Here is a 27,097-nt window from a genome sequence, read left to right as displayed (position 1 = left end):
TATATCTGGCTGGCAAAAGAATAACACATAGTTATGTCCAACACATAGTGGAATCCAGTGCTTCAAGGCGATATTGTGTCGCGATCACATGAACAGAATATGAGATTTCTTACGTTGTTTTACCGTCTAAAAAGCACTATTTTCCTTTTTTTTCTAAAAAGCAAGTCTATTGATGTTATGCGCTTAAGTGACATAATCACAAAATCAGCCAGTCAGATTAATTATACCAACACACAAAACTGTGTGTAAGCTTTTTTGTTCATTGATGTTATGCATTAATTTTTTTTTTTAACTCACAACATTCGCCAGGCTGATATAAGGTACCAGTACACAAAACTATGCGTATCCTTTACCGTTTATAAGCTGATATAACACAGTGGCAAATAAGCATTGAAATGACTGTCTAAAAACAATAACGAAGAGCTGAGTGACGTTAATTTCGTTCCTTCTATAGTCTGATTAAATTGAATTAAGTGAGAATTAATCATTGACAGGCTGTCTACAAAGTCAACTTTTTCAAATCATAATTTTTTGACCGTAATATATGGTATTTAAGTTTCAGCACCTAAATATCACTCAAACTAGTGGGTAACTAATGTGTTTTGTCGCTCTCATCTTCTGTAAGAAAAATTATCACGGAAAGCAGTGACATAAACCTGTGTATTAACTCACTCGATCCCAGAGATTTTTGCTACTTTTCAAAATTGGAAAATATAATGTATTAAAAATGAGCATATGCATAGATAGTTTTATTCAACTACCATCATTAACATGTAAAAACTAAAAACATTAGCTACTACGCCTATAATTTGTTTCATAAAAATGTAATAAATAGGCATGGGGTAGAAGTAAGCCGGGTAAACTACGGATATAGTCGGTGTTAGAGTTGAGTGGGTTAAACATCCAAATTATTGACAGCCAATCGTATCGTGTCATTGGATGTTAACTACGATACTATCCACTATTTGTTATTTGAATTAAAATGACATGAATTCGGAAAGGAGGCAACGATCTTCTGGGATATTCAGAGTTGGTGTTATTAAATTGTCAACTGAAATGATGGTGATGATGATGATGATGATGATGATGATGATGATGATGATAATAATAATAGTAATAATAATAATAATAATAATAATAATAATAATGATAATGATAATAATAATAATAATAATAATAATAATAATAATAATAATAATAATAATAATAATAATGATAATGATAATAATAATAATAATAATAATAATAATAATAATAATAATAATAATAATAATAATAATAAATAATAATAATAATAATAATAATAATATAATAATAATAACAATAATTTTCAGGATACAGAAAGAAAGAACAAGCATCAATTGTTCATTTATTTAAAAAAGGTAATTAAAGTCATAAGATTTGTTATATTATATCTAAATCTCAATTGTCAATCAAATCGACCATCTCTAGCTGGTTTCATTTTGGCGGCGTCAAGCCTATGTTTTGATAGCATGCGCTTGACTAAGAAGCTCACAACATTGCCATCTGAAAGCGTAACAAACCAACACACAAAACTATGTGCAACCTTGAACGTTTATATTCTGGTTAATACAGTTTAGTGAGAATTACTCGTAAACTAGTACTAGATAAATGCTATCTATTATTTAACTATTTCAAGCGACTCAAAATTATTTGCTAAACTACGCGCCTGAATGCAACTTTGTTATGATTACTTTCCTCACGGGAGAGAGAATCAACACACCAATACCGGAAACATTTTATAATTTGAGTCACATTATATTTCAAACAATGAAAAGATCAACGGCATTGTAAGAAAACTGTTTGGTCAATCATTATCCGTATTCCAATTTCGTAATGTCATTAGAATATAAGCCCGGTGCAAAAAATAATGGCACTACAAATCGTTTACTTTGGAGAAATTTACAATATTCCGTGCGCACGGGACTTGGAACGGACTACAATAACATCTCAAACTACTATGAACAAAACAAAATCATTTGCCCACAACAGCACGGTTCCGCATTTATCAGTCATGTGAGACGCAGCTCATTGTCCTGGCAGTCGAAATAAATGCTTGAATCAACTACTTTTTTATCAAATGGTGAACAAGCTATCTTAGTAAATGGAGAAAAATCCCCTTATATCCCAGTTGAGTCTGGTGTATCACAAGGCTCCATAATTGGCCGCTGTTGTTCCTGATATTTATAAATGACCTACCCGTAGGCCTTAATTCTGCAACAGGACTCTTTGCAATATGATCTAGTTTGTCACAAAAGTATAAAGGGCACTTCAAACCAAATTAAATTACAACAAGATCTCGGCAAGTTGGCGGCATGAGAGGTCCAGCGGGGAATGTCTTTCAACCCCAGCAAGTGCTTCGCAATTCGAATGTCTCACCGTCGTACGACAGATTAACATAATTACCACTTGTATGAGCAGAAGCTGGAAGAAGTAAATCAAACTAGATATCTTGTAGCAATGACTATCTCGCACAAATCTTTGGGCCTCTTTTTCGCTCACGAAGTGCCCAAATTCGCGACAAAATATGGGAAGAAGCCGTTTCGTATATGCTATTTTTTTAAAATTAATTACGACGCTGTTTATAATTGAATATGACTGAAAGTTGACACACAGTTAGAAAAGAGCTCATTTTAGATTATGTCATGCGAAAAAAATCGTACAATTACCAGAAGACCGTTAAAAATAGATTTTTACTCTTTGGAGTACAATATTTCTAAAACTACAAAGAGGAGAGATTTTGTCGCTCATAAGGTTATATATGCACATTTCTTCTATTTATATTTCAAATTTCATTCGATTATGATAAGTACTTTTCCCGTATTCTCAAAAAAATCAACCCAATTTGCATTTCAATGAGTGAAAATATGGAGACGGCCATTTTGCTCCACCATCGCGCGACACGAAAATGACGTGAGCGAGGCAAGGCTGACCAAATTCGTCTTCAAAAGTGGCTAAATAGAAAATCATATGGCTTTCAATATCAAGACTGGCCCACTTAAAATGAACTAAATATTAACAAACAGAAAATTGAATTGACTAGGATAAATGTCACTGAGACAAACATAGATGAGTAAAATGTAAAAAAAGAAACAAAATTATATATTTGGCCACACACGTGGCCATCTGGCAATCTTGTTCCCGACGACGGATGACACAAATCCTCGCGCGCTTTTTAAAAATTAAGGTATTGTTTCATTGTTATATCATAGAGATAGTAGATTAACACACATACACACACACACACACACACACACTCTCTCTCTCTCTCTCTCTCTCTCTCTCTCTCTCTCTCTCTCAAATAAATACTAGAAATAACATAAGCCATGGTCTCACGGGACTGATTGATAATAATTCAGCAGGCATTTTTCGTGTCATTTGTATGGGTTGTAGACACATGATTACACTTTGGAAAAGTTCCAAATGATCAATATTATGAATATTTTAAAACAAATTTATAGTTGAGCCTAGCCATACAGCTCTAAAACTGTACAAGTTAGATCTCTTCTGATGTCTTCATCATATTTTCTGATAATTTTGCCATAAAATTTCGAAGTTTTGATATCTAATTCCACGTATTAAGCGAGATACAGGCACAAACCAGAATAAAACGTAGAAAAAGCGTCCCATATTTTCTGTATTTTTTCTCTTTGTGAGTCATCCAAATAAATGACATCTTTGAAACTGCATAACTTTGTTATATTATTTTAATGGATTTTCAAAATTCAAAAAGATTTTTACTCAGTGGAGATAGGGCTTTGATTTAAGAGTAGTATTTCCTACATAAATAGACAACAAAAATTTTCATAGCCATTGCTATATCTTGATGTAATAATAACAACACATGAAGTGGAAAAATCACATTCAAATCATCGCAAACAAAGCAAATAAGACCCTTGGCTTTTTGAAAAGAAATCTTAAAACAAGCCGCCATTCCCCAAAATTAGCCGCTTACAAGCCATGATCAGACCATCACTTGAGTATGCATGTTCTGTAGAGTATATACACACAATGGATATTATTAACACCCTCGAAAAAGTACAACGAAGAGATATAAGATGGATCACAATCAATGAATATATAGAAGAAGTAACAGAGACCGTATTTAGCGAAGATCCTTGGATTACTGCCACTCATTACCCGTTGACAACAGTCACGAGTCATCAATCTTTACACTTATCACCACGGTCAAATTAACAATTCATCCAAATTTCAGCCTAAACTCTCTACCCGTCGACATAGCGCTCGTACAACACATCTAATGACATACAATATTTTCACCTCAAAAACATCTTAAAGACAAATGAGTTTCTTCCCCAAAACAGCAAAGGAATGGCACAGCCTCCCAGAAGAAATTGTCTACGCGCCCAACACCGAAACCTTCAAAAACATCTTGTCCGTCCACCCAATGTATTCTACTACAGAGCTGCATTAATCGTCAACATGATGGCGCTGCCTGGCTTAGCCCAAAGAAGAAGACGAACAGTATTGTAATGCTCCTATTTTCATTTTTTATAATGACTGTTTCTACTTCAGGAGGATCTATAAATTACTTTTATCTGTACTTACTAACTTAGCGATACTTAGCGATGATTTCCAGCTCACGTCCTTATAACTATTCTTCGCTGACTCTGTGAAAAGGTTTGTTACATCAAACTGGCCAAAGGTATACAGGCTTATGAAATGATTGGTGAAACGTGATCTCGAACGTTACCTCACAGAGGATTGCCTATTCAGTGACCCAGTGTGGACAAGAAGTGTTTTGGTTGCTCTGTTTCGTTTCATCTTTCATTGGAATTATCTTCGAATTGGCTATTGCAAACTTTTTCATGAGACACAGGTATGATATCTAGCTTATGCCAGCATGTTTTATACGAACAGATTGCTTTACTCTTCTTTAAGGGGGAGGGGGGGGGGGGGGAGCGCCATTAAAAATTATGAATTTTGACCCAGTTTGCTAAAATTCGATTTTGGTGGGATGTTGTCATGTGACCATTTGTCTGCATAAAAATTGCATGAGAACTTCATATTCAGTTTTTTTCGATTCAAAATAACGTATTTTGTGACCCATAGTATGGTTAAATATTGCCCATTTATAGTTTCAGTGGACTGATTTCATGAAAGAATATCAAATAGTCTTTATAACTAAGTAAAGGCAAAAACATATCAATCAAAAGTAAAAACTCTCCTCTATCTTCAACAAACAATCACTTAGTTCTTAATAATGTCATGTGGTCACAATCCAATCAGAGAGCGAGAGGAGAGTTTTTCCTTAAACTCGTTTACTTTGACTTTTATATGTGTTTTTCTCAAAACTGCATTTTTCGTCACTAAAAACCTATCTCCTCCCTCAGTTTTCAACTAATCTTCTTCAAACTTTCTACAAATGAGTGTCATACAAATACGCAGGTCCTCTAGGAGCCGGTTTAAAAAAAAAATTTTAGAAGTAATTTGAAATTATGTAACTTTTTTTCAAGGGGAATAATCGAGTAATAATTTTGAACTTAATTTTTAAAGTTTCTAATTTAAAAAATTAAAAATCGGGCTTCTACAGTCTCTTTCTTTTCCTTTTTTCTACCTGTGGTCAATATATTATGACAATCGGTTGATAAACACAAACGCCTTTGACTTTTTAAGATTTGTTGTTTATTTTCCAATATGGCGTCGTTTCCATAGCAACGGGCAACTTTTTTCGAAAAAAATTATATGCAATCATCCTTCCTAAACAGGTACATTATGACTGTGCTTAGAAGTTTAGGATATTTCATCAAATAAAAAAATGACCCTTTAGTGTCGCCCCCCCCCCCCCCCTCATTAATGAGGAATTATTACAACATATCAACAACCTAAATAAATGAGATTGTCAACACAACTGCCTTTCTTCTTAATTTTTATGTAATAGACAAATATGTCATTTGACTGGTGTTTCTTCCATTGATATAATGTACTTTCAATGTTAAAAATACTGAAATCTCACTCTCTCTCTCTCTCTCTCACACACACACACACACACACACACACACACAAACACACACACTCTCTCTCCTTCTCGCTCTCTCCCTCTCTCTCTCTCTCTCTCTCTCTCTCTATATATATATATATATATATATATATATATATATATATATATATATATATATATATATGTCTCCCTCTCCCCAACACCAACTCTTCTTACTTTCTAATTTAGCTATAATAATAATTATTACCATCATCTCATCTATTTTCTCTCTATTCAATCTCTATTTCTCGATGTATTTGTCCCCCCTCCACCCCACCCTCCGCCTCCCTATCCAATTCCTGTCTCCGCATTGCTCATTATATCCTTACACATCTACAATCTCTTCTGTCATTCCTTCACCACTCACTCTCATTTCCAAGGCAAGTTGACGTCAATTTAAGTCCACTACAGCAAACGCCACAGACTCTCGCCGGTAGAATTTGTCCCTTATGGCATTGAATAGATGCTTCCACACGCAGGAAATGGGAAATAACTCCCAACGACCGCCTGTACAGCACAGAGAGAGAAGAAGAGAGAAATGTTAATATAGAGAAAAAGCAAAAATACGTCAATAACTCACTCCCACTCAGACTGCTATCGTGTGCTTAGTTGTAGCATCTTTGTAAAATCAGGGGAAGAATTTCGTTGATATAATCTGATCAGAAAAGAAAAACAGGACATAAAAACACACCTCCAGTGATCATGAAACATTGTCATAATTACTGAGGAAAGTCGGCCTTATTCCTTCGTCATCTAAAATTCCTCGTATCTTTAAGGTATGTTCTTAAGGTAAGTTTAGGCATGTTATGTTGTAAATGTTTTTTGTTTTAGGTTTTTAAAAATATTTCGTACCTATAATATACTACATACAATGTGTGATTTTAACATGGGCACCAAGAGTTTATATTCTTATTAGAATCCACTGTCTTGAATTTACATTACGTTGGCATTCAAAAAGGTTTATGTTTTGGACTTATAAGTTTAAAGACTTTATCAAAATGTCTACTTACAAGAACAATAACACCATCGATGAGTATTACTAATGTTTATCACTGCATTAAACTGAAAACGCTAATTTTTATTTATCGTTCATCTGCAAATATCTGAAAGATTTCCTTTTATAACAGCTTTCCGGCTATGTGGTCTTGTGGTATGACACTCGCTTTTAGATCGGAAGGTCCTGGATTTGAGCCTCGCTCGGTGCATTGTTGAGTCCTTGGAAGAGGCTCTTTAGGGGATTTTGCGCTTTATAAAAAAGCTCAGATTTATTTTCAAAACCACGGGTCCTTTCACATAGTTTAACATTCTTATTCTTTATACAAAGGTTGTTTTAATTCTTAATGATATTATCCAGAAAATAAGACATTTTTTTCATAATTAACAATCTAATTCAAACAAGAAGTCTACCATAGAAAAATAATTTTCGTAACGCAGTTGGTCTAATCCATAGATAAAAAATGCTTTCTAAAAATCTTTTTTTTTCTAAAATTAAATAAAACAGCTTGTCTAGACTAGTAGAGGTCACAAACCAATCAGGAAAATACAAGATACAAACAAACATTACTCGTTTATCGGAAGATAAGGCTATAGATGCTAATCATTTATATTTTTGGTAGTAGAAAAGTGTCACATCGATTTTTAAAACTTGTCATGGTCTGATGAGCGCTCAAGAGCAAACTGCTCAAATGCATTTATAAAATAAGAACAATAAGGCTATCCCAGATTTTACTGTTTTGAGAAAATCAACATTGAAAATTTCGATCCCATAAACTGTCCAATTACTCAAATACTATTCAATAGTTTTTTTTTCAAAACGTTCTGTGTGGAATGGTAATTGTACTTGACGATGATAGTCATCAAAGAAAACAACAAATACATAACAGAATTCTCTTATTTTATTAAAACAAATGTGTTGGCCGAGTTGTTCATATTTAAACAGCATCACTGAGCAAAGAATTTATATATAATCAGGGCTATCCCACCCAACTTGCACATCGGGCCAATTCTAGTTAAATGGGCTATCCCATCTTACACATGGACATGTCTGTTGCGAAATAATGAGCTGTCCCTCTCACACATGCAGTCAATTTAATAAATTTTCCTCTATTAAACGCATATTTATTGCCTTAAATTTCATTTTTACGCGTCTTAACACATTACACTGACAATTGAAATACAAAACATTACCTGATATGATGGCATTGTTGTTTGGTGGGGAATTTTCTTCATTCAGTCGTGAATTCGACATGTCTCGTTTTGAAGCCATGTTTGAAGGGTGAGCCCGCTTACACTTATGTACACATTGTGTTTTCGGTTAAAACACAAGGCAGTTTATACCGATAACGAAGTAAATAAACGACATTGATGATCGAAACCTTTTCAGGGGGTTGGGCAACGCCCATATTTGACCCCTATGTAAGTATTTAAAAATCTGGGATAACCCACTTGTCCTTAAAAGCGTCATAAATAAGGCCCCAGAATTTACTAGATACTTTAATAATAAAAAAAGAACAATTGACGAGTTGTTTTAAGATGATGTGAATATAGAAAGATAAAATGCAATATATTGAATGTTCTTATGAATAAATAGTGATCACAGTAACAAATGATAATATGACAATATTACGTAACTTCTGTGATCTTGATGTTAATGATGTACTAACTTGTGAAGTTCCACTTCCAGACAGAGAGTAATTTCTGCAATACCCGGGTTCCACAATCTCGACAGCGTTGTTGCTGACAAAGCCGGCGTCTTGATAGTAGAAATCAAATAATGGAGTATTCCACCAGTCCCGATTGTAAGATATAAATCTAAAAAAATATAAGTAATATGAGGAGTGGAGTGGTCTGGCCGTCAGGGCATAAGATCTTGAGAGAAGTGAGAAAGGAAGATTAAATCAGTCAGCTTTTATAATAGGTTGCTGTGACAAAAAGTAGAAAGAAAAGTATTCACTAATTTGAAATGAATTCAAAGAGAAGGATATTAAATGAATGACAATCGAATATTATAAGTTTTTCTTAGCCTACCGAAATATAACTGGAGTGAGATGAACTCCGTTCTTATGTTTATATTACTAAATTAAAACTTTAATCAAATAAATGTGAATCACTGTTATGTGTCATAACTGACTTTACATATTCACAGTTCCCTTTAAGCAGTGTTAATGCAGCATAATTTACATTTGGAATATATAAATAATTTAATACAATTGCCGATCCAATTAGTATAACAAAATTCAAACCTTTTTAAAAGGGTACGTCGCATAACTAAATATTTACCAGGGATTGCCACTATTCTTGAAAATCTCCGTTAAATGAATCAGAATTGCCATACACGAGTCTTTAACTGAATTCCCCCCCCCCCCCCCCTTTTTTTTTTCCACGCAAGACCTAGAAGCAACACTATTCCTTCTGGATAATAAAGAGTTATACCATAAATAGAATTTGCTTTTTATATTTATCAGTGACCAAATTGTCGAAAGTGCTAGCAGTCCCTATAGGCTTGGGTATGAAATGATATAATATGACCCCTTTTCATTATTAATCAAATTATAAAGGCTTATTAAGTAATGTTTAGAGCACAATATAACAATTTCGCCGCATTATCAAGTATTAGCCCTTTTTACTTTTTAGTTTCACTACGTTTTCCGCTATACGACCGCCCTATCAACAGTTCAAAGTAGTGGCCTGTGTAGAGACAATCAGTTAATATTATAATTCTAGTCATCAAGCTTAAAGTGCATAGGTCTATTAATTGTTATGGAACATAAATCAATTTTTTTTGTAAAACAACAATCTATAATAATATACACTTACAAACCATTTTTGGTTGAATATTGGTAGAACTATGCTATTTTGTAAACTGAGCTCTTTGTCAGGTTAAAGTTGCAATAAAAATACGATTCAAAACTTTGAAATACAAAAAAATAAATAATAATAACTAAAAGTAAAAATGTATTTAAAAAAGATAACTCCAAAAATCCAGTTTGTAAAAGCAAGCAAAAAGTCCCACTCAAAACAAAACAAGACAAAACAAATTAACAAACAGAAAACCAAACCAAAAAAAAAAAAACAAAAAAAAAAAAAAAAAACAAACCAAAAAAAAAAAAACAAAAACAAACAAAACAAAAATGAACAGCAAAAAAAAATTCATTTTTGACCACAAGAAGACAGTACATCATTAGTAATGAATCATGGTCAAATATTCTGGCACCACGGGCAAATTAATCCAACTTGTATCTATAGCAAAGGCGACATTACGGGGTGTCGAGGTTAAATTAATTTGCATTAGCATTTTGTTACAGCCGTAGTCTATCTCAGAAACAGTCTAGGAATATAACAATTCTTTTTTGTGTGTCGCGATTTATGAATTGCACATCGATGATTCGATCCGTATCGTGATTTATTAGGGAACAAAGTCACGTGAAATCGAACATTGCAAATAAACGCATTGATATCAGTGACCGTAAATGGTTTTCAAAGCCTGCAGTTTGCCAGACTATAAATGATGCAACTATGAAATTATAATACAGCCAAAGCCATTTATTAAAATTCCAAGTAAATACTTATGATGAAAAATGTTGAGCTTACATTTGTTTTAATATCATCGATATATCAAATATTTGGAACGCAATTCTTAAATTTTGTCATTTGTCGGTCTCCGATTTTGCTTAATGATTATGCGTTACCTTTTCCCCATGGATCCAATTTTTTTTCCAATGTCTTAAATAATGATTTGATCCCACGCATTATGAATTGACTCTTTGAACTCTCCTCTATGTAAAACGTTGTTCGACTCATATAAAGCATGATGGACATTATTGTCCATTGAATTCATGTCAAGATTCATAAGAGACCAATTTTCTTTAGAAATAAATCGAATGTGATTTCTGCTTTACATTGAAAAATATGTACTATTGCTAGAAGAAGAAAAATTAAATTTATTTCATACTATATCCCGTTCGGTCATTCATTGTTCATAAAAATTGTAAATATTAACATACAGCCTTGTAATTGCTGCTAGTAAATTTTCAAATGTTTTTTAAATTTATTTTCGCTATGTATTAAAACAGCGACATGCTTTTTTCCTCATGGTTTTCTCCCAACCTTGTTATACTTGCGTCTTATCTAAAATAAATTGCATGTATATTTCAGAAATGAAAAGGGCGTTCAGGGAAGAAATGATGTTGTGAGGGGGAGATTTACAAATAAAGAAACTTCGCTGGATCAAATTCCCAACATGGGATCCGCAAACTGCCGCTGTGTCATTTTGTCTGTCTACTTGCTTAGGAATAATTGATAACAACGCCGTAACCATTGTATTCGTGCGACTCAGCTTTGAATTAATCTCATCTCAGGAGATATGGGATTTTCTCTCTTCCAACTTCTCACTCTCTTTTTCTATCTTACACTCTATCTATCTATTTTACACTCTATCTATTTATCTATATATCTATCTATCTATCTATCTATCTATCTATCTATCTATCTATCTATCTATCTATCTATCTATCTATCTATCTATCTATCTATCTATCTATCTATCTATCTATCTACCTATCTATCTATCTGTCTGTCTGTCTATCTATATGTGGCGCCCAACAGTGTTTGGTTGATTTCTTCCTAAATTATCTAGCCACTTCTTATATTGTTTACTTTTCCTGTTTCCTACTTCCGATCGGAGTAACAGTCACTTTGTCTTCGATGAAACTTCTCGTCTTATCTTTCTCTTGTCGTCGGTATTACTTTCTTTTTAAATAAGTAAGATCGTCACATTCACACGTCTTACATATACTTACCTTATTTCTGGGACACCCCTCGTATCTCTCTATTTCTATTTACTATCTACCTATCTTGTGTGTGTATATATACATATCGATTGTCCGTTGACCAAAATTTTGAAGTATCCCGTTCACCAATTCGCTGATCAAACATCTGATGTCTGCGCTTCCTATTGCCTTATATTTTGGGTTGATCAAATATCTGATGTTTGTTTGGGGGATTGATCATCTGGTGTTGAATACACAATATACCTAGAAGGGCTGCGCAATTCTCTTAAAATTGATCCCAGTAGGTCAAACCGAGTTTGAATAAAACAGTTTTCAACTAGATCTATCAACATTTTGTTTATGTAAAAACTCAACCATCATCAATTCTCTGTTCATATTTTATATTCCAGCAAAATCATACTGACGATATTGCTTTTAGCATCCATAACGTGAATCTTACCAATCTCATAAGCCATTACCGGATAGACGATATGACATACCATATTTCAGAGTCATAATTACAGAGTGAGAATCATTTCTAAACCTACATATTGTTTACACATCGTTCTCAGGGCGTCGACCTTGTAGAGACACGTAAATTATTCGTATATTTAAAATCGGTTCAAATACGGCACGGCCTAAAACCATTCAAACCCCATTCAAGTTAGGTACAAAGACGTAAAGAGTTGAATGATCAACAACAAATGGTGTATCTACTTGATTATTATAACAGTCTGACAAATGGAGATGTAATCGGCATTCGTTATGTGATGTAGTGTTACATTCATCCTGTTTGTTGATAAAGTGGAAACCCGAAACGTCCATTATATCTGTTTTCGTAATTAGATTGAAGCTTACATTCAATTTCACATTGTTATTTGTTTCTTCGAGCTTCGAGCAGCACCTTTTACATTGTCACTACTTATTAACAATATCTCCCATCTACTTGATTATGCAACACCCGGTACGATTTATTTTAATCGAAGTGAATAATGTATCGCGACTCGACGTCTAAGAACCGGGGTTTGAGGCCTTTTGTTGAATTATAAATGGGGATACTTTGCAGCATTATTAGTGACTAACACTTAGGCTAGTTCTATTAATAATAATAATGATGATAATGAAATATTAATAATGATAATAATAATAATAATAATAATAATAATAATAATAATAATAATAATAATAATAATAACAATAATAATAATAATAATAATAATAATAATAATAATAATAATAATAATAATAATAATAAAAATAATAATGAAAAATAGTAATAATGATAATAATAATAATGATAATAATGATAATGATGATGATGATAATAATAATAATAATAATAAATAATGATAATAATAATAATAATAATAATAATAATAATAATAATAATAATAATAATAATAATAATAATAATAATAAAATAATAATAATAATAATAATAATAATAATAATAATAATAATAATAATAATAAAATAAATAATAGTAATAATGATAATAATAATAATGATAATAATGATAATATATATAATAATAATAATAATAATAATAATAATAATAATAATAATATAATAATAATAATAATAATATATAATAATAATAATAATAATAAGAATAAGAAGAAGAAGAAGAAGAAGAAGAAGAAGAAGAAGAAGAAGAAGAAGAAGAAGAAGAAGAAGAAGAAGAAGAAAAAGAAGAAGAATAAGAATAATATCATACCATATCATATTGTAGGATAAAATAGGATAAATAATAAGAATGCCCTTAATATTAATAGTAATGCTATAAATATATTGATTGATAGTATTTCAACTTAAATGTACTCATGTATATGTGATATAAATTGTATTTCTTTAACCGTGACAGGCAAAGCACACCCACACACACATACACGCCCGCGCATATAGAAGATAACCATAATGATGTAACAATGCATAGCCATGTCAACAACAGTACGAACAAGTATTATTCGTCATATATAAATTTCCCATCATATAATTCCTTGTCTACTAACACCTTGAAATAATCCATAGATTTTGCATTCTTTGTTTCAAATTTCAAAATGTTCCATTTCTGGACAATGCGAATATCGAACCAGTTTTGTCTTATGTTTGTTTTACATCTAGTGACAAATATCTTAAACTTGTCCCCTCTAGTAAAAGTAATATTAGAATATGAAAAAAAAAATCAGAAAAGTCTATCCTATCCAGACCATGTACCAATCTATAAATCTATATTAATATTAATAATAATAGTAATAATAATAATAATAATAATAATAATAATAATAATAATAATAATAATAATAATAATAATAATAATAATAATAATAATAATAATAATCATTATCATCATCATCATCATCATCATCATCATCATCATCATCATCATCATCATCATCATCATCATCATCATCATCATCAATACCATCATCATCATCATCATCTTTTGTATAGAACCATATTTTTTTAAAAACTTAATTTATGAATACAGTTAATCTTATTTTCTTCTTTAAATATTTCATTACATTAACGTGTTGGGTTATCGATTGCTCAGTTGTTGTTTCACGCTATAAAAACCGGGATAAACACCAGTTCCATGGGCTATTATGGCTCTGAAGGACGAGTTGTTACAATGAAATGTCCTTCGTATATTTTGAAAACTCATGTTGGTAAAGAACCCGTAAACCGATCCTTCTCTCAAAATTAAAGACGTTAAAATAAAATAAAGTGAGGCATCATCTAATAAACAAAAAATTGAATATATTGAAGCTGTTTGTTCGTTTCTTGAACACTTTTCTCCTGTGGGAAATTACTGTCTTCTTCGGTGGACAGACACCAGCATGCTGGCAACAATGAATCTATCAATGTGATGGTTGATTTGAAGGTTGGTCCCTTAGCGTTTCCTCATAACATTAAACAGAGCTCTTCTGGTGGAAATTACTTAAACAGGTTGATTAAAATAAAATGTAAAGGTCCAATTATTTTAAAGTGCTGAATAGTCAGGAATTCATCTCAGTTTATGCCGCGACTAGCAATGAGAAATGTCAATTGTTTTCTATATCATAAGTAAAAAAGCTAGTCTTTTTCTGATTATTTTTCATCAGATCTAATTTAGCTCTCAACAAACAAATAATTAATGGAGATTTCATATAGACGAAACGAAGTTAACGTCAATCAGCTCCTAACATTATTTTTAGAGAGCCTGTTAGTTAAAAGTTCTCACTTAATTTTATCAGACAGACATATACGTTAAAGTTTACACACGGTTTTGTATGTTGAGATGTTTGATCTGGCTGGCGGATGTTGTTACTTTTTTACCTAAACGCATAGCGTCAATTGATGAACACAATGATGTAACGGGATCCAAACCAGTTTCCTGTTGCACTAGTCGATTGCTTTCTTCATGAAGCTACTGCACACTTTCTTGAAGTCGAAGGTTTGAAAGTTTTTGACAAGAAGAGGGCAATTGTAATCGATCGATATTTGAAGGACGAGTTTGTCGGGCCAAAATTTTGAATACAAAATGCTGGATAATGATGAAAGTTTTAGAGTATGCCATGGACTCATTCGATTAGATTCTGTTATGGGCACTTGTTTATCTTGTCTATAGATAAAACGAAGATGACGTCACTCAAGCCTTTGTTATTGTATTTTGCCATCCGCGTTTGTGAGTGATTCTCACTAAACTGTATTAACCAGACTATAAAAGTTCATGGTTACACACAGTTTTGTGTGTTGGTCCGTTATACTTCCGGATGGCAATATTATGAGCTTCTTAGCCAAGCGCATACTATCTATAGTAGCTCTATGTATTTTGAATAGAAATCATTTATTTGTGTGACATATTTGTATCAAGTACTAACATCTGATTTTGTTAATGTTTTAACAGCAGTTAGTCTAATAAACACGTTCATATTTTCCAGAAATCTCGTCCTTTAAATAACAATTTGAATGACTCTCATCCACATGAAGTCCAAGTTTAAAAGTTTTTGACAAGATCATGGCCATTTTTATCGAGTGATATTTGAAGGACAAGTGTCTTGTCAAATTTTTAAAAACCATGTTTTCTGGAGCACTGTAAATTAGTGTTGGTCTTTCATATAATATTATGTCTACAAAATTGACTTGAGGAACAAACCATTTGATAAAGCAATAATTATTCTTTTTTATCTCATTAAAACGGACACATTATGTGACTCTTCGTGGGGCTATGTGGTCTTGTGGTATGACACTCGCTTTCGGGTTCAGAAGGTCATGGATTCGAGCCTCGCTCGGCGCATAGTTTATTTCTTGGAAAAGACTCTTTACTCAATTCTTTCACTGTACTCAGGTGTAAAATGAGTACCTGGCCGATAACAGCGTTGTCTCTGTCCAAATAAATCGCAAAGTCGCGATTTTTCTGACCAAATGTTTAAATTACGTGTTTTTCCAAATTACGGCATTTAACTCATTAATTACCTGACGCTGTGACATCACCCTGCACAATATATAGCTCATCGGTAGTGTAACGTTTCGGATGCTGACATATTTTGTGCCTATGTCAACTGTTGATCAATGAAAGAGAGAGTTTAATCAAATAAATTTAAATAGTTGTAAAATCGAAATAATTTATCATTATTTAAACTCTGTTGGCTTTCCTAGTGTCACGCTCAAAACTGGTTTCTATGTTACCCAATAGCCTACAGATTCCAGTAACAATAGGATTCCACAGTCTGACGTCACGTCCGCCTAGCAACGAATCGGCTGGCTCTAAACAAAAAAAATCCGTGCTTGGTCCGGGCAAGGAATAATTGGAAAATCGCTCAAAAAACAATTTTTATCTTAAATATGGTCCAGTGTTTTGTACCAGATTGTCTACACCAGTCAGAGAGTCACTCCTGCAAGTTTTACAGATTTCCAAATGGACAGGCAGACAAAAAATTGAAGAAAAAGTGGATCACTTTAGTCAGGTAAGCACGCACGCCTCGTCGAACATTTGATAGAGTTCGTAGTCCAGATCTAGGTCAAGTTCTAGCTTACGTAGACCTATATTTTATGATTACCGTGTACAATTGCACGAAATTATAAATAAAAATACATTCCAAACTAGGTTTTTATTGAAGTTGAAGCAAAAATGATATCTCAATCGTTTTGATGTTAAGGCTGATAAACTGAATGAGAGTTAAGTTCTACTGATAAGTGATATTTTTTTAAAAAAGGAGAACAAGAAGAAAGAGAAGAAAATATTTGTTAAAATCTTACTTTAAACTCGATACCTTTATGGCAAAATGAAAATAAATAAATAAAATAACGCAACCTCTCCCCCCCCCACCCCTCCCCTCACGCAGATATATATCTCTCTCTCTCTCTCTCTCTCTCTCTCTCTCTCTCTCTCTCTCTCTCTCTCTCTCACACACACACACACACAAACACACATACTTTCCTCTTTTTTTTGGAAAGTTTCTCTGATTCTCTGCCATGCCTCCCCTCCTCGACAGCCGAGGTGGCAACTCTGTGTGAACAAAGTAAGATGGCGGCAGGGACCTCTCTCCTTTACCTGTGCCCGATTGTTGACACTCCAAAGTTTCCATCACCGCACTGTCCAGTACAGTACTGACTGAAATAAAGAGAAAACGCCAGTCTTGCCACACTCAACCCCAAGATCAACTTTAACTGTGTAAATTTAAGAATTCATATTTTTATATATACCTAGTCAAAATCATCAAAAGAAGTAATGAGGAAGTGCGACATTTTGCTGAATGTGCGATTTCATAAAAGACAGGCGAGAGACCCACCAGTAACCTAGTCTCTTGCACACCTTTGATTTATCATGCATTGAGCTGGTGTCAAACAAGATAGTCTAAAACAAAGTACTTATCAAATTAAATAATATACCCAATATTCCCAACAGAATTATTGTTTGTTTTTTTTTAATCTTTTCATTTCAGGAGAAAGGACAAAAGATCCAACATCATCATCAAGAGTGTGTTCTTGTCACTTCAGAGATGATGACAAAGCCAACCTCCCTGAATGGTTTGACAGAAATAATTGTTTCCATCAGAGCCAGAAAGAAAGAAAAGAAAAGTGACACAAGGAATTCCCACCCCATCTCAATTGGCACCAACATCAAGAAGTCCACCACCACCACCACCACCATCATCATCATCATCATCATCATCATCATCATCATCATCAGCTCAACTCTCTTCATCATCATCACAAAGTCCCACCTTTAAAAAAACCAGATTCCTCATCATCATTATAATCCTCCTCATCATCATCCTCATTATCTTCTCCCTCATCATCATCTCAACTCTCGTCACCATCATCACAGGATTCCATCTTTTAAAAAAAACAGATTGTAGAACAAGTGAGGATATTTAAATAGAACAACAAATTTAATTCAAGAACAAGAAATTACAGACAAAAATAAGGAAATAGCTAGCTTTAAAAAACCCAACTAAGTTAGATTCAACGCACTTACACTGTTTCAAGCCTTACAGAAAAAGTTCTTCGAATGGAGACAGGTGTACATTGTTTTAAAATATTTAATATTATTGTTCAATATGTTGAGTGCTTTAGAGGTAACATTATTTATTATAGTGGATGGGAAGTTCAGGAAGAGACAGTTGCATTAAAAGACCAAATTTTCATTATTACACTTATGAAACTTAGACAGAACTACGCTAACCTTCATATTTCACAATTGTTTAGCGTTAGTGAAAGTACTATAACAAATATTATACAAACTTTTATTCATGTTTTACATAAGCCATAAGCTTCTCTTTGAAAATGTTATTAAGGTTACATGCCCTTCTAGACATAAAAATAAACTATCAGCTCCATCATCATTTTTAAGATTTCCAAATTGCAGAATGATCATTGATTGTACAGATGACCAAATTGCTATTCCTAAAGAAATGGATAAACAACGGTTAATTTATTCTTCTTATAGGTCCATGAATTCTGTTAAAGCTCTTGCTGGTCTGAGTCCAAATGGTGTGATAAATTTTATTTCTAAACTGTATCCAGGGTCTGTCTCGGATAAGGTCATTGTACAAAATTGTGGATTACTAAAACTTTTAATTTTAAGCCCTGGAGATTTAATTTTAGCAGATAAAGGTAATAAAGGTAAAACCCCATCCTGATTCAAGATATTTTACCTCAAGGAGTAACTGTAAATATCCCTTCCTTTTTACATAATAAATTTACTGAAAATGAGATTTTATTAACAAAAGAAATTGCTTCATGTAGAATTCATGTTGAGAGGGCTAATGAAAGACTGAAAAATGTTAACATCCTCTCATATATTCCAACCATGTTAAGAGAAACATCTGATATTATTTTTCAATTTGTTGCAGCACTTGTCAATCCCCAGTCTCCTCTTATTAAGGAGACTGCATTTTGTTAGCTTTGCCATTTATTTTGTACAACACACATATTTTGTTCATCATCATCAAATCACCATTCAAAATAATGGTTTTGTAGGTCCATACATGATTTTACATGATAAACATGACAAATGATGGCATTGTTGTATCAATGTATGTTCAATGTCATTAACAACATTGTTAAATAAAACCACACAAATTAGTTTTGGACTGAATCAACCCAAGGCATCATCAAGATAGATCTGTGGAAGTAAAAGAATAAAAGATTCAAATTTAGAGCTGCGACCATGCTCAATAGGCAAAAAACAAACAAACTAATGAAACGTCTGTTGTGGTCTTGTGGTATGACACTCGCTTTCAGATCAGAAGGTCCTGGGTTTGGGCCTCGCTCGGCGCATAGTTGAGTCCTTGGAGAAGGCTCTTTACTCACAATCTCTCACCGTACTCAGGTGTCAAATGAGTACCTGGCCGTTAACAGCGTTGTCTCTGTCCGAAAAAATTGTAATATCGCCCAACAGGCATCATGTCCCGTCTTACATGTTAAATGTTGCTGTTGGCCAGGGACCGCTTGTAAAGCACTTTGAGCACATTTAGTGGATATTACGCTGTATAAAAACTCAATTAAAAAAACAAATTAAGTGATTCTTTCATTCATCTTGCTTTGTTTATAAGGGGGAAACCCGAAACGTCCATTTTATCTGTTTTCGTATATTAAATTGAAGTTCACATTCAATTTCACAATGTTATTGATTTCTTCGAGTTTCAAGCAGCAACATTTACATTACACCTTAACCCAATAGGAAATTTAGTTTACCGTGACTAACACTGGTCTAAATAAATCCTTTATTCATCCCATAGAGGAAATTTATCTCTAGGGTCTATTCCCAGGAAGACTGGAATAACCGCGGTGCAGCGCCGCAAATTGAGCTAGGGCGAGGTGACTTGCTCAAGGCCACACAGCGCAGCGGCGGGTGAACGAACTCGGTACCTTTCGGGTACGAAGCAAAAACCGTACCGGTGATCCACGCTGTCCCACATGAAGTATGATAAAATGTCTAGCGTGATTGGTGATTGTGATGCCCATATGAGTATTATAATAAAGGTTACAACACGATACTAAATAGTATGCAGTAGACTATAGTCAATAGCAACGAAAATTAGCGAAGCAAGACTAAGACCTCAAAGACTCAAAGTCCGTGGTCCATAAGATAAAATCACAATAATTCAATGACTCCCTCTCTCTCTCCCTAACTAAAATCGAACGTAGACAGTTAAATCTTTCCATTGGATATACTAAATCTGCCTAAACTCAAAGTAAACTGATTATTGTCCAACAGTAGTTTTACGGAGATGTGAGATTTTGAGAGTGAGAATGAGAAGACGAAATGACTTACCTTCACAGAATACTCTTTATTCTTCATGCTGGCTTGAACTTTGCCGAACATCAAGCCATCTGAGTAAGTGAAAGTCAAAACATGACCTGACTGATGATGATTTTCACCTCGCGAGACACTTTTATGCTCATTGGAGAAGTATTTCATAAGGGCGGTGATGGAAATAGAGTTCGTGTCAGCCATTTTTCTCGACTGTTTAGAGCCAGCCGGTTTGTTGCCATGCGTTGCTGCGCAGGATTACGTCACGACTTAGGAAGCCTATTAGGTTACAATTAAAATGTCCAAGTATCTTGGGGATGATAAATTCTATTACCCATTTTGTGAATACCATTCTCCTTAATCAATTTACTCATTTGGATAAAGCAAATGGATATGATAGGAAGTGTCATTATGGTCTTTAGTTCACCTTGGATATTGTCCATAATATCATTCCGTAACAGTATGATAAATTACTTTACTGGTATTATTTCCCTCCTGCTTTTGGCCACTCTACCGCAGGCAATATATCGCGGAGAACAGGCAGGGGAGATTTTCATAATTTATGTATTAGTTATCACAAGATAATTAGAAGGGAAAAATCCCTTTGAAAAAAGTCGATCCATGAATGAATGCCACTCCTTCTTGATTGTGATTCTGTTTGTTAAAATCTCCATGAACGTACCAAATGTTACAGGGTCTGACCAACTTAAAAAATGAGGATGTAATGAGAAAATGTTGCAGTCACGAAATACATTTTTCATTCGGATGGGTAAGTAAAGTTCACCCTTAGGAAGAGAATCTCAAATGTCCCGTAGTTGGTTGAGAAATATAGGCTATAGAGTTGGTTGGTACTTTGGTGCTATTTGTTGATATAGGGATGAGAATGCGAATATATTTAACTCATCATCATCATCATCATCATCATCATCATCATCATCATCATCATCATCATCATAATCATCATCATCATCATCATCATCGTCATCATCATCATCACCATCATCATCATCATCATATCATCATCGATAGATTTAAATGACCCTCATCTTGACAAAAACCTCAAATTGAATGGCGAGTCTTAAATGGTTTGTACTCGTATATCTCACCATGCTCAGTTGTAAAATGAGTAACTCGAAGAAAACAGCGATGTCTCTAGCCAAAAGAGATTGCAATAGGTAACAAAAGTGTGATGTAAAAAATAAACAGATTCCTATCTCATTGGAAGTGTAATAACACTCTTCCGGAGGACTGAATGCATACCTTGGGGTAAAAAACTTCTGATTTTATAGTCTAAATTTATTTTGGTCATCAATATAGATCATCAATACTCGCTTTTTTACGTCCCGTAATCCTGCCAATACTTCACGCTACTAAAATAGTTATGCCACCTTAGGATTCAATATGTGACTACGAAGGACTTGTAACATACACACTTCCAGGAAAAGAAGAAGGTGTGACGTCACAACTTTTCTTCCCTATAACACACACAAAAGATTACATATCTGGCCTTACATGTTTAATTGTTGTCTTCAGCTTGGTATTTCATGTAAAGCGCTTTAAGCAAATTTAGCGGACAATGCTCTTTATTAAAGCTCATGTTTTTCAAAGCTCATTTTGGACCCAAAATAAACAACACAAAAAACAAAAAAAACAAACATAATTCTTTCATGCTCTATGACAGTACCACTGGTCAAAGATAAAAAGGGAGACAAACCATTCTACCTGATTGTAGTGCTTTTAAATTAATGTCAGCTAAAATTAACAGTTACTCTACAATTCCACAAAACCCAAGAGAAATATAAACTGTTTCACCTCTACCGAATGCTGGTCCACAGAGACATCATGAATTGCTAATAATGAGTATCTATAGCCGTAACCTATTTTTACTATACATATAACAGTGTAATTTTAATCAAATTGTATAATATTTTTTACTAGCATTTGCTTTCATCAGGAAGTGAAAGTGAATTAGATTGTTGTGTATATTTTTACTTCCGGTTGGAATCGTACGTTTTCCGCTTTGCGGTTATGGTGGTTCAGTGTTACATTAAATTGTTTTTGTTTCTTTGTCTGCATGATGATATAAATTCGTTTCTTTTGTTAAGTGTTGCCATGTTCGGTTTTGTGACGATGAAGATTTTTTCTTCCAAACAGAGGTTGCAAATTTTAGATGAGGTGGAGTATAACTATGCTCTGGAGATGGTTTTCCATGTAATGTTGCGTTGTATGTTATTTTCTTTGATATTCCAAATGTGTTCGCTTAGTGCAGTTGAATGTCGTTTGTGTATGTTTTTGAAGAATTATTTATGCAGGTTGTATCTTGTTTTGAATGAACACTCGAGGTCTATGTCTCTTTCTTGTTTTGATGTGACTGAGCGGCTGTGTGGTCTAGTGGTATGACACTCGCCTCCGGATCGGAAGGTCCTGGGTTCGAGCCTCGCGCTCGGCGCATAGTTGAGTCATTGGAAAAGGCTCTTTACTCACATTCTCTCACCGTACTCAGGTGTAAAATGAGTACCTGGCCGTTAACAGCGTTGTCTTTGTCCGAAAAATTGTAATATCGCCTAATAGGCGTCGTGTACGGTCCTACATGTTAAATGTTGCTGTTGACCAGGGACCCCTTGTAAAGCGATTTGAGCACATTTAGTGGATATTGCGCTATATAAAGCTCAATTATAATAATAATATAACATGGCTTGTTAAAAAAAAAACGTTGTGTGTCAGGCAATTGCCGTTAGTGGGCATGTTGCCTCTATCCTGCAGTTGCTTTTTTTCTCTGGATTGTTGTCCGGCTGTTCTAGCTGTGATACCATTAGTTTGTTGTTGGGGAAATAATGTTTTATATGTTTGCTATGCAGGTGTATCCTATTTTGATGATGTATTTGTTCATGATAGGATAGGACGTGGCCTAGTTGGAGGCATTTTTGTAATAGATTGAAGAATGCATTACCGATAGAGGTTGTCACGACATGTTTTTTTATTTTTATAATTTAATACATCGCCCTTGTTCTACTGTCATGTTGAGCATTTTATTTTAACCTGAAATAAACTTAGAAAGAACTAATTTTGACCACTCAACCAAGAACATCAAGATCCCGACTAACAAACATTACCCAAAATCTCTATTAAAAAAACCCAGAAAAATTTAACAGAAATACCAGATGGCGAATCGTAATAGTAGTAGTAGTAGTAGTAGTAGTAGTAGTAGTAGTAGTAGTAGTAGTAGTAGTAGTAGTAGTAGTAGTAGTAGTAGTAGGAGTAGTAGTACTACTACTACTTTTACTACTACCACTACTACTACTACTACTACTACTACTACTACTACTACTACTACTACTACTACTACTACTACTACCACTACTACTACTACTACTACTACTACTACTACTACTACTACTACTACTACTACTACTACTAGTACTACTACTACTACTATTATTATTATTATTATTATTATTATTATTATTATTATTATTATTATTATTAATAATAATAATTTCAGGTTCAATGAAATCCACGAAATGCTGACATTGGGGCACGAACTCATCCTCCGAGGTTAAAATACATATTCAGTCTTCTCGTGCCCCCCTTTCCCACCTCCCTCCACCAACCAACTGTAACATCCAATCAGTAAACATTTGGTTTATACCAACAAATACATAAATAAACGATCTTCTAGGAATTGAACAAAAAGCTTTCAGACTACCAGTAGCAAACAGAGGGAAACTGGTTGACAGACAAAGAAATGTCTGGCCGAGAAGAGGGTGGAGGAGGAGGATCAATATTGGTTTAATTAAAGAAACCGCCTACGCTCGATATCGAAGAGACGATATTAGATGTGAAAGAAAGACGGTATATGAAAAGCAAAATATCAGCATTGTGTTTAGAGCTCTACTATACAGACTTCAAGGGATGCTGGATTCTGTATGGAATATTTATAGAGATAAAGCTAATAGTTTGTTAAGGTTAATCAGATCCTACGAGAGAGAAAGCGAGCGAGCAAGAGAGAGAGAGAGAGAGAGAGAGAGAGAGAGAGAGAGAGAGAGAGAGAGAGAGAGAGAGAGAGAGAGAGAGAGAGAGAGGTAGAGAGCATGGGGAGAGTTAATAAGAAAGAAAGAAAGAGTGAGAAAGAAAGAGAGAGAGAGAGAGAGAGAGAGAGAGAGAGAGAGAGAGAGAGAGAGAGAGAGAGAGAGAGAGAGAGAGAGCAAGAGATAGATAGCAAGAGAGAGAGAGAGAGAGAGAAAGAGAGAGAGAGAGATAGAGGGAGAGGGATAATGCGAGATCGAGACTGGTCAATGAAGAAGAGGAGAGATAGAAGAAGTGTATAAATATAGAGAAAATGATGGCTAGATAGTGAAAAATAATATTTACATGTAAACATAATATGGCTTCGATTTTATCTTCGTTCAAGTCAGTGAGCTCTCAATCTGAGGCATTGATGCATCATATTATCAAATGTTTTTTATAGCAGGAATGAAATTGACGTCACTCAGCTCTCATTCTATGAAATATAATGCAGTACTCTGAAAAACAAACATGTTTTTACTATTTTGATCAGAAAAGTCATCTTTCAAATGTCGATCGAAAATGACCCTCATCTTGCCGAGAATTCTCAATTAATCTTGGGACTTCTTGAACGTATGAGAGCTTCGAGATTTGAGAGTTTATATTACTTTTTTTTTGACAATATGAGGGTCAGTTTAATCGATCGATATAAAAGATAAACCTCAGCATTTATATATAATAAATATCCACTAAACGTGCTCAAAGAGCTTTTCAATTGGTCCCTAGCTATTTGAAACCTTTAATATATAAAAGCGTTAACGGCCAGGTATTTATTTTACACCTGAGTCCGATGAGAAAATATGAAGTAAAGAGCATTATCTAAGGACTCAACTATGAGCCGCTCAGAATGGGACGCGAATCCTTTGAAAATTGTTTTATAGTGAAATATGCTGATGATACTGCTATTCTTGGCTTATTAAAAGATAAAGTTACCGAAAAGAATTATTTCAAACAAATAAATATATTCACCGATTGGTGTAAACAAAATCAGCTTGAATTAAATGTTGAAAAAACGAAAGAACAGGTGTTTGGTGTAAAAAAATAAAAACGACTGAAAGTGTGTGGCGATCGGTAAAGATGATGTTGAGATAGTTGACTATTTTAAATATTTAGGAATAACCATTGATAGTTCCCTCAATTTCTCTCAACATATTAATATAATATCTAAGAAAGTTGCCCAAAGATTATACATCCTCAGGAAATTGAGAACATTTCAAGTAAGGAAGACAACTATGTTAAGAGTTTATGACTCATTGATTAAAAGTGTAATTGCGTTTGGCTGCACCATATGGTTTGGAGGATGCCGACTTAAAGATAAATCAAAAATTTTAAAATCTATCAAAGAGGCATAAAAAATAATAAACCATCCTCTTGATGGAGTAGAAAGAATTCATGGAAAAGCAATAGAAAGGAAAACATTCTCAATTACCAACAATAAAAAACATATTTTATACCATGAATTTAGGCTTTTACCATCTGGGAGAAGGTTTTGTCAGATTAAATGTAGAACTAACAAGTATAAATCAACGTTCGTTCCATCAGCAATAAAAATTTTGAATATTTCATATGCTACAGAAAAACCAAGGATTGATTCGTTGACTGATTAACTGATTAATTTATTTAATGTAAGATTAACTGACCAATTGATAATGATGATAATTTTAGGTGTCGAATTGCCACAATCGTAACAAATTGAAAACGAAATGAATATGTTTATGTTGTGTATATCGCACGTGTGAAAGAAAGAGAGGAAGAGAGAGAGAGAGAGAGAGAGAGAGAGAGAGAGAGAGAGAGAGAGAGAGAGAGAGAGAGAGAGAGAGAGAGAGAGAGAGAGAGAATGAAAGGCTCCATACACGCACGGTTTTGATAGGCGTCCGAACCACGATCAGGCAAACCGGGGTGAAAACGCAATGTGTGTGGCCAAATACCTGGCCGATAAACCTAGGTACGGTCGATCGCCCGCACAGCCCGCTTTGCTTAATATTTTTCGAGGCGATCGGCGATCGGGGGCGTGGCAGTATAAAAAATTGGACAATTTTTTTCGGATTTTCGCTGTTTTGACGTCAGATTCGTGATCAGCGTCGAATTTACAATAGGTTTGATACCAAGAACTATGTTTTTACTCCAAAAATTGATGAAATTAGAAATAAATTTTAATTAATATTGAGGCTATGTGGCCGACAGAAAAGTGCCCCTCCCTGTTTTGTGATGGATCAAGTGGTATGACTCTCGCTTTCGGATCGGAAGGTTCAGGTTTCGAGACCCGCTCTGAGTGGCGCAGAGTTGAGTCCTTGGAAAAGGCTCTTTACTCACATTCTCTCACCGTACTCAGGTGTAAAATGAGAACATGGCCGTTCGTTGTCTTTGTTGGGGAAAAATGTCACATCGCCTGACAGGCGTCATGTCTCGTCTTTCAAGTCTAATATTGCTGTTGCCTTGGGACCCCTTGTAAAGCGCTTTGAGCACGTGGATATTGCGCCAAATAAATGCTGTGTTATT

At 34.1% G+C, this 27,097-nt stretch overlaps 1 protein-coding gene and 1 long non-coding RNA gene across 3 annotated transcripts in view; one reads left to right on the top strand and one right to left on the bottom strand.

The window, feature by feature from the left end:
• Window positions 1-6,522: 6,522 nt before the first annotated feature.
• LOC144965429 (partner of bursicon-like) overlaps window positions 6,523-27,097 on the top strand; it is a 40,924-nt gene continuing 20,349 nt past the window's right edge. Inside the window, exon 1 of one of the 2 annotated variants that reach the window (XM_078900766.1) lies at window positions 6,523-6,811. In XM_078900766.1, coding sequence (XP_078756892.1) covers window positions 6,801-6,811 — 11 coding nt within the window. In that variant the 5' untranslated portion in view covers window positions 6,523-6,800. The remainder of the gene's footprint in view (window positions 6,812-27,097) is intronic. The other variant, XM_078900767.1, reaches the window with a different exon arrangement.
• LOC144965428 (uncharacterized) lies at window positions 19,182-20,805 on the bottom strand. The gene is made up of 2 exons (XR_013644018.1): window positions 20,555-20,805; window positions 19,182-19,402 (listed from the first exon to the last, which is right to left on the bottom strand). It is a non-coding gene; the product is annotated as an uncharacterized LOC144965428 (long non-coding RNA).

This window comes from Berghia stephanieae, chromosome 2 (assembly GCF_034508935.2).
Source record: "Berghia stephanieae isolate SIO BIC M18660-M18661 chromosome 2, UCSD_Bste_1.3, whole genome shotgun sequence".
Lineage (NCBI taxonomy): Eukaryota > Metazoa > Mollusca > Gastropoda > Nudibranchia > Aeolidiidae > Berghia > Berghia stephanieae.
This window is presented reverse-complemented; position numbering and strand designations above follow the sequence as displayed.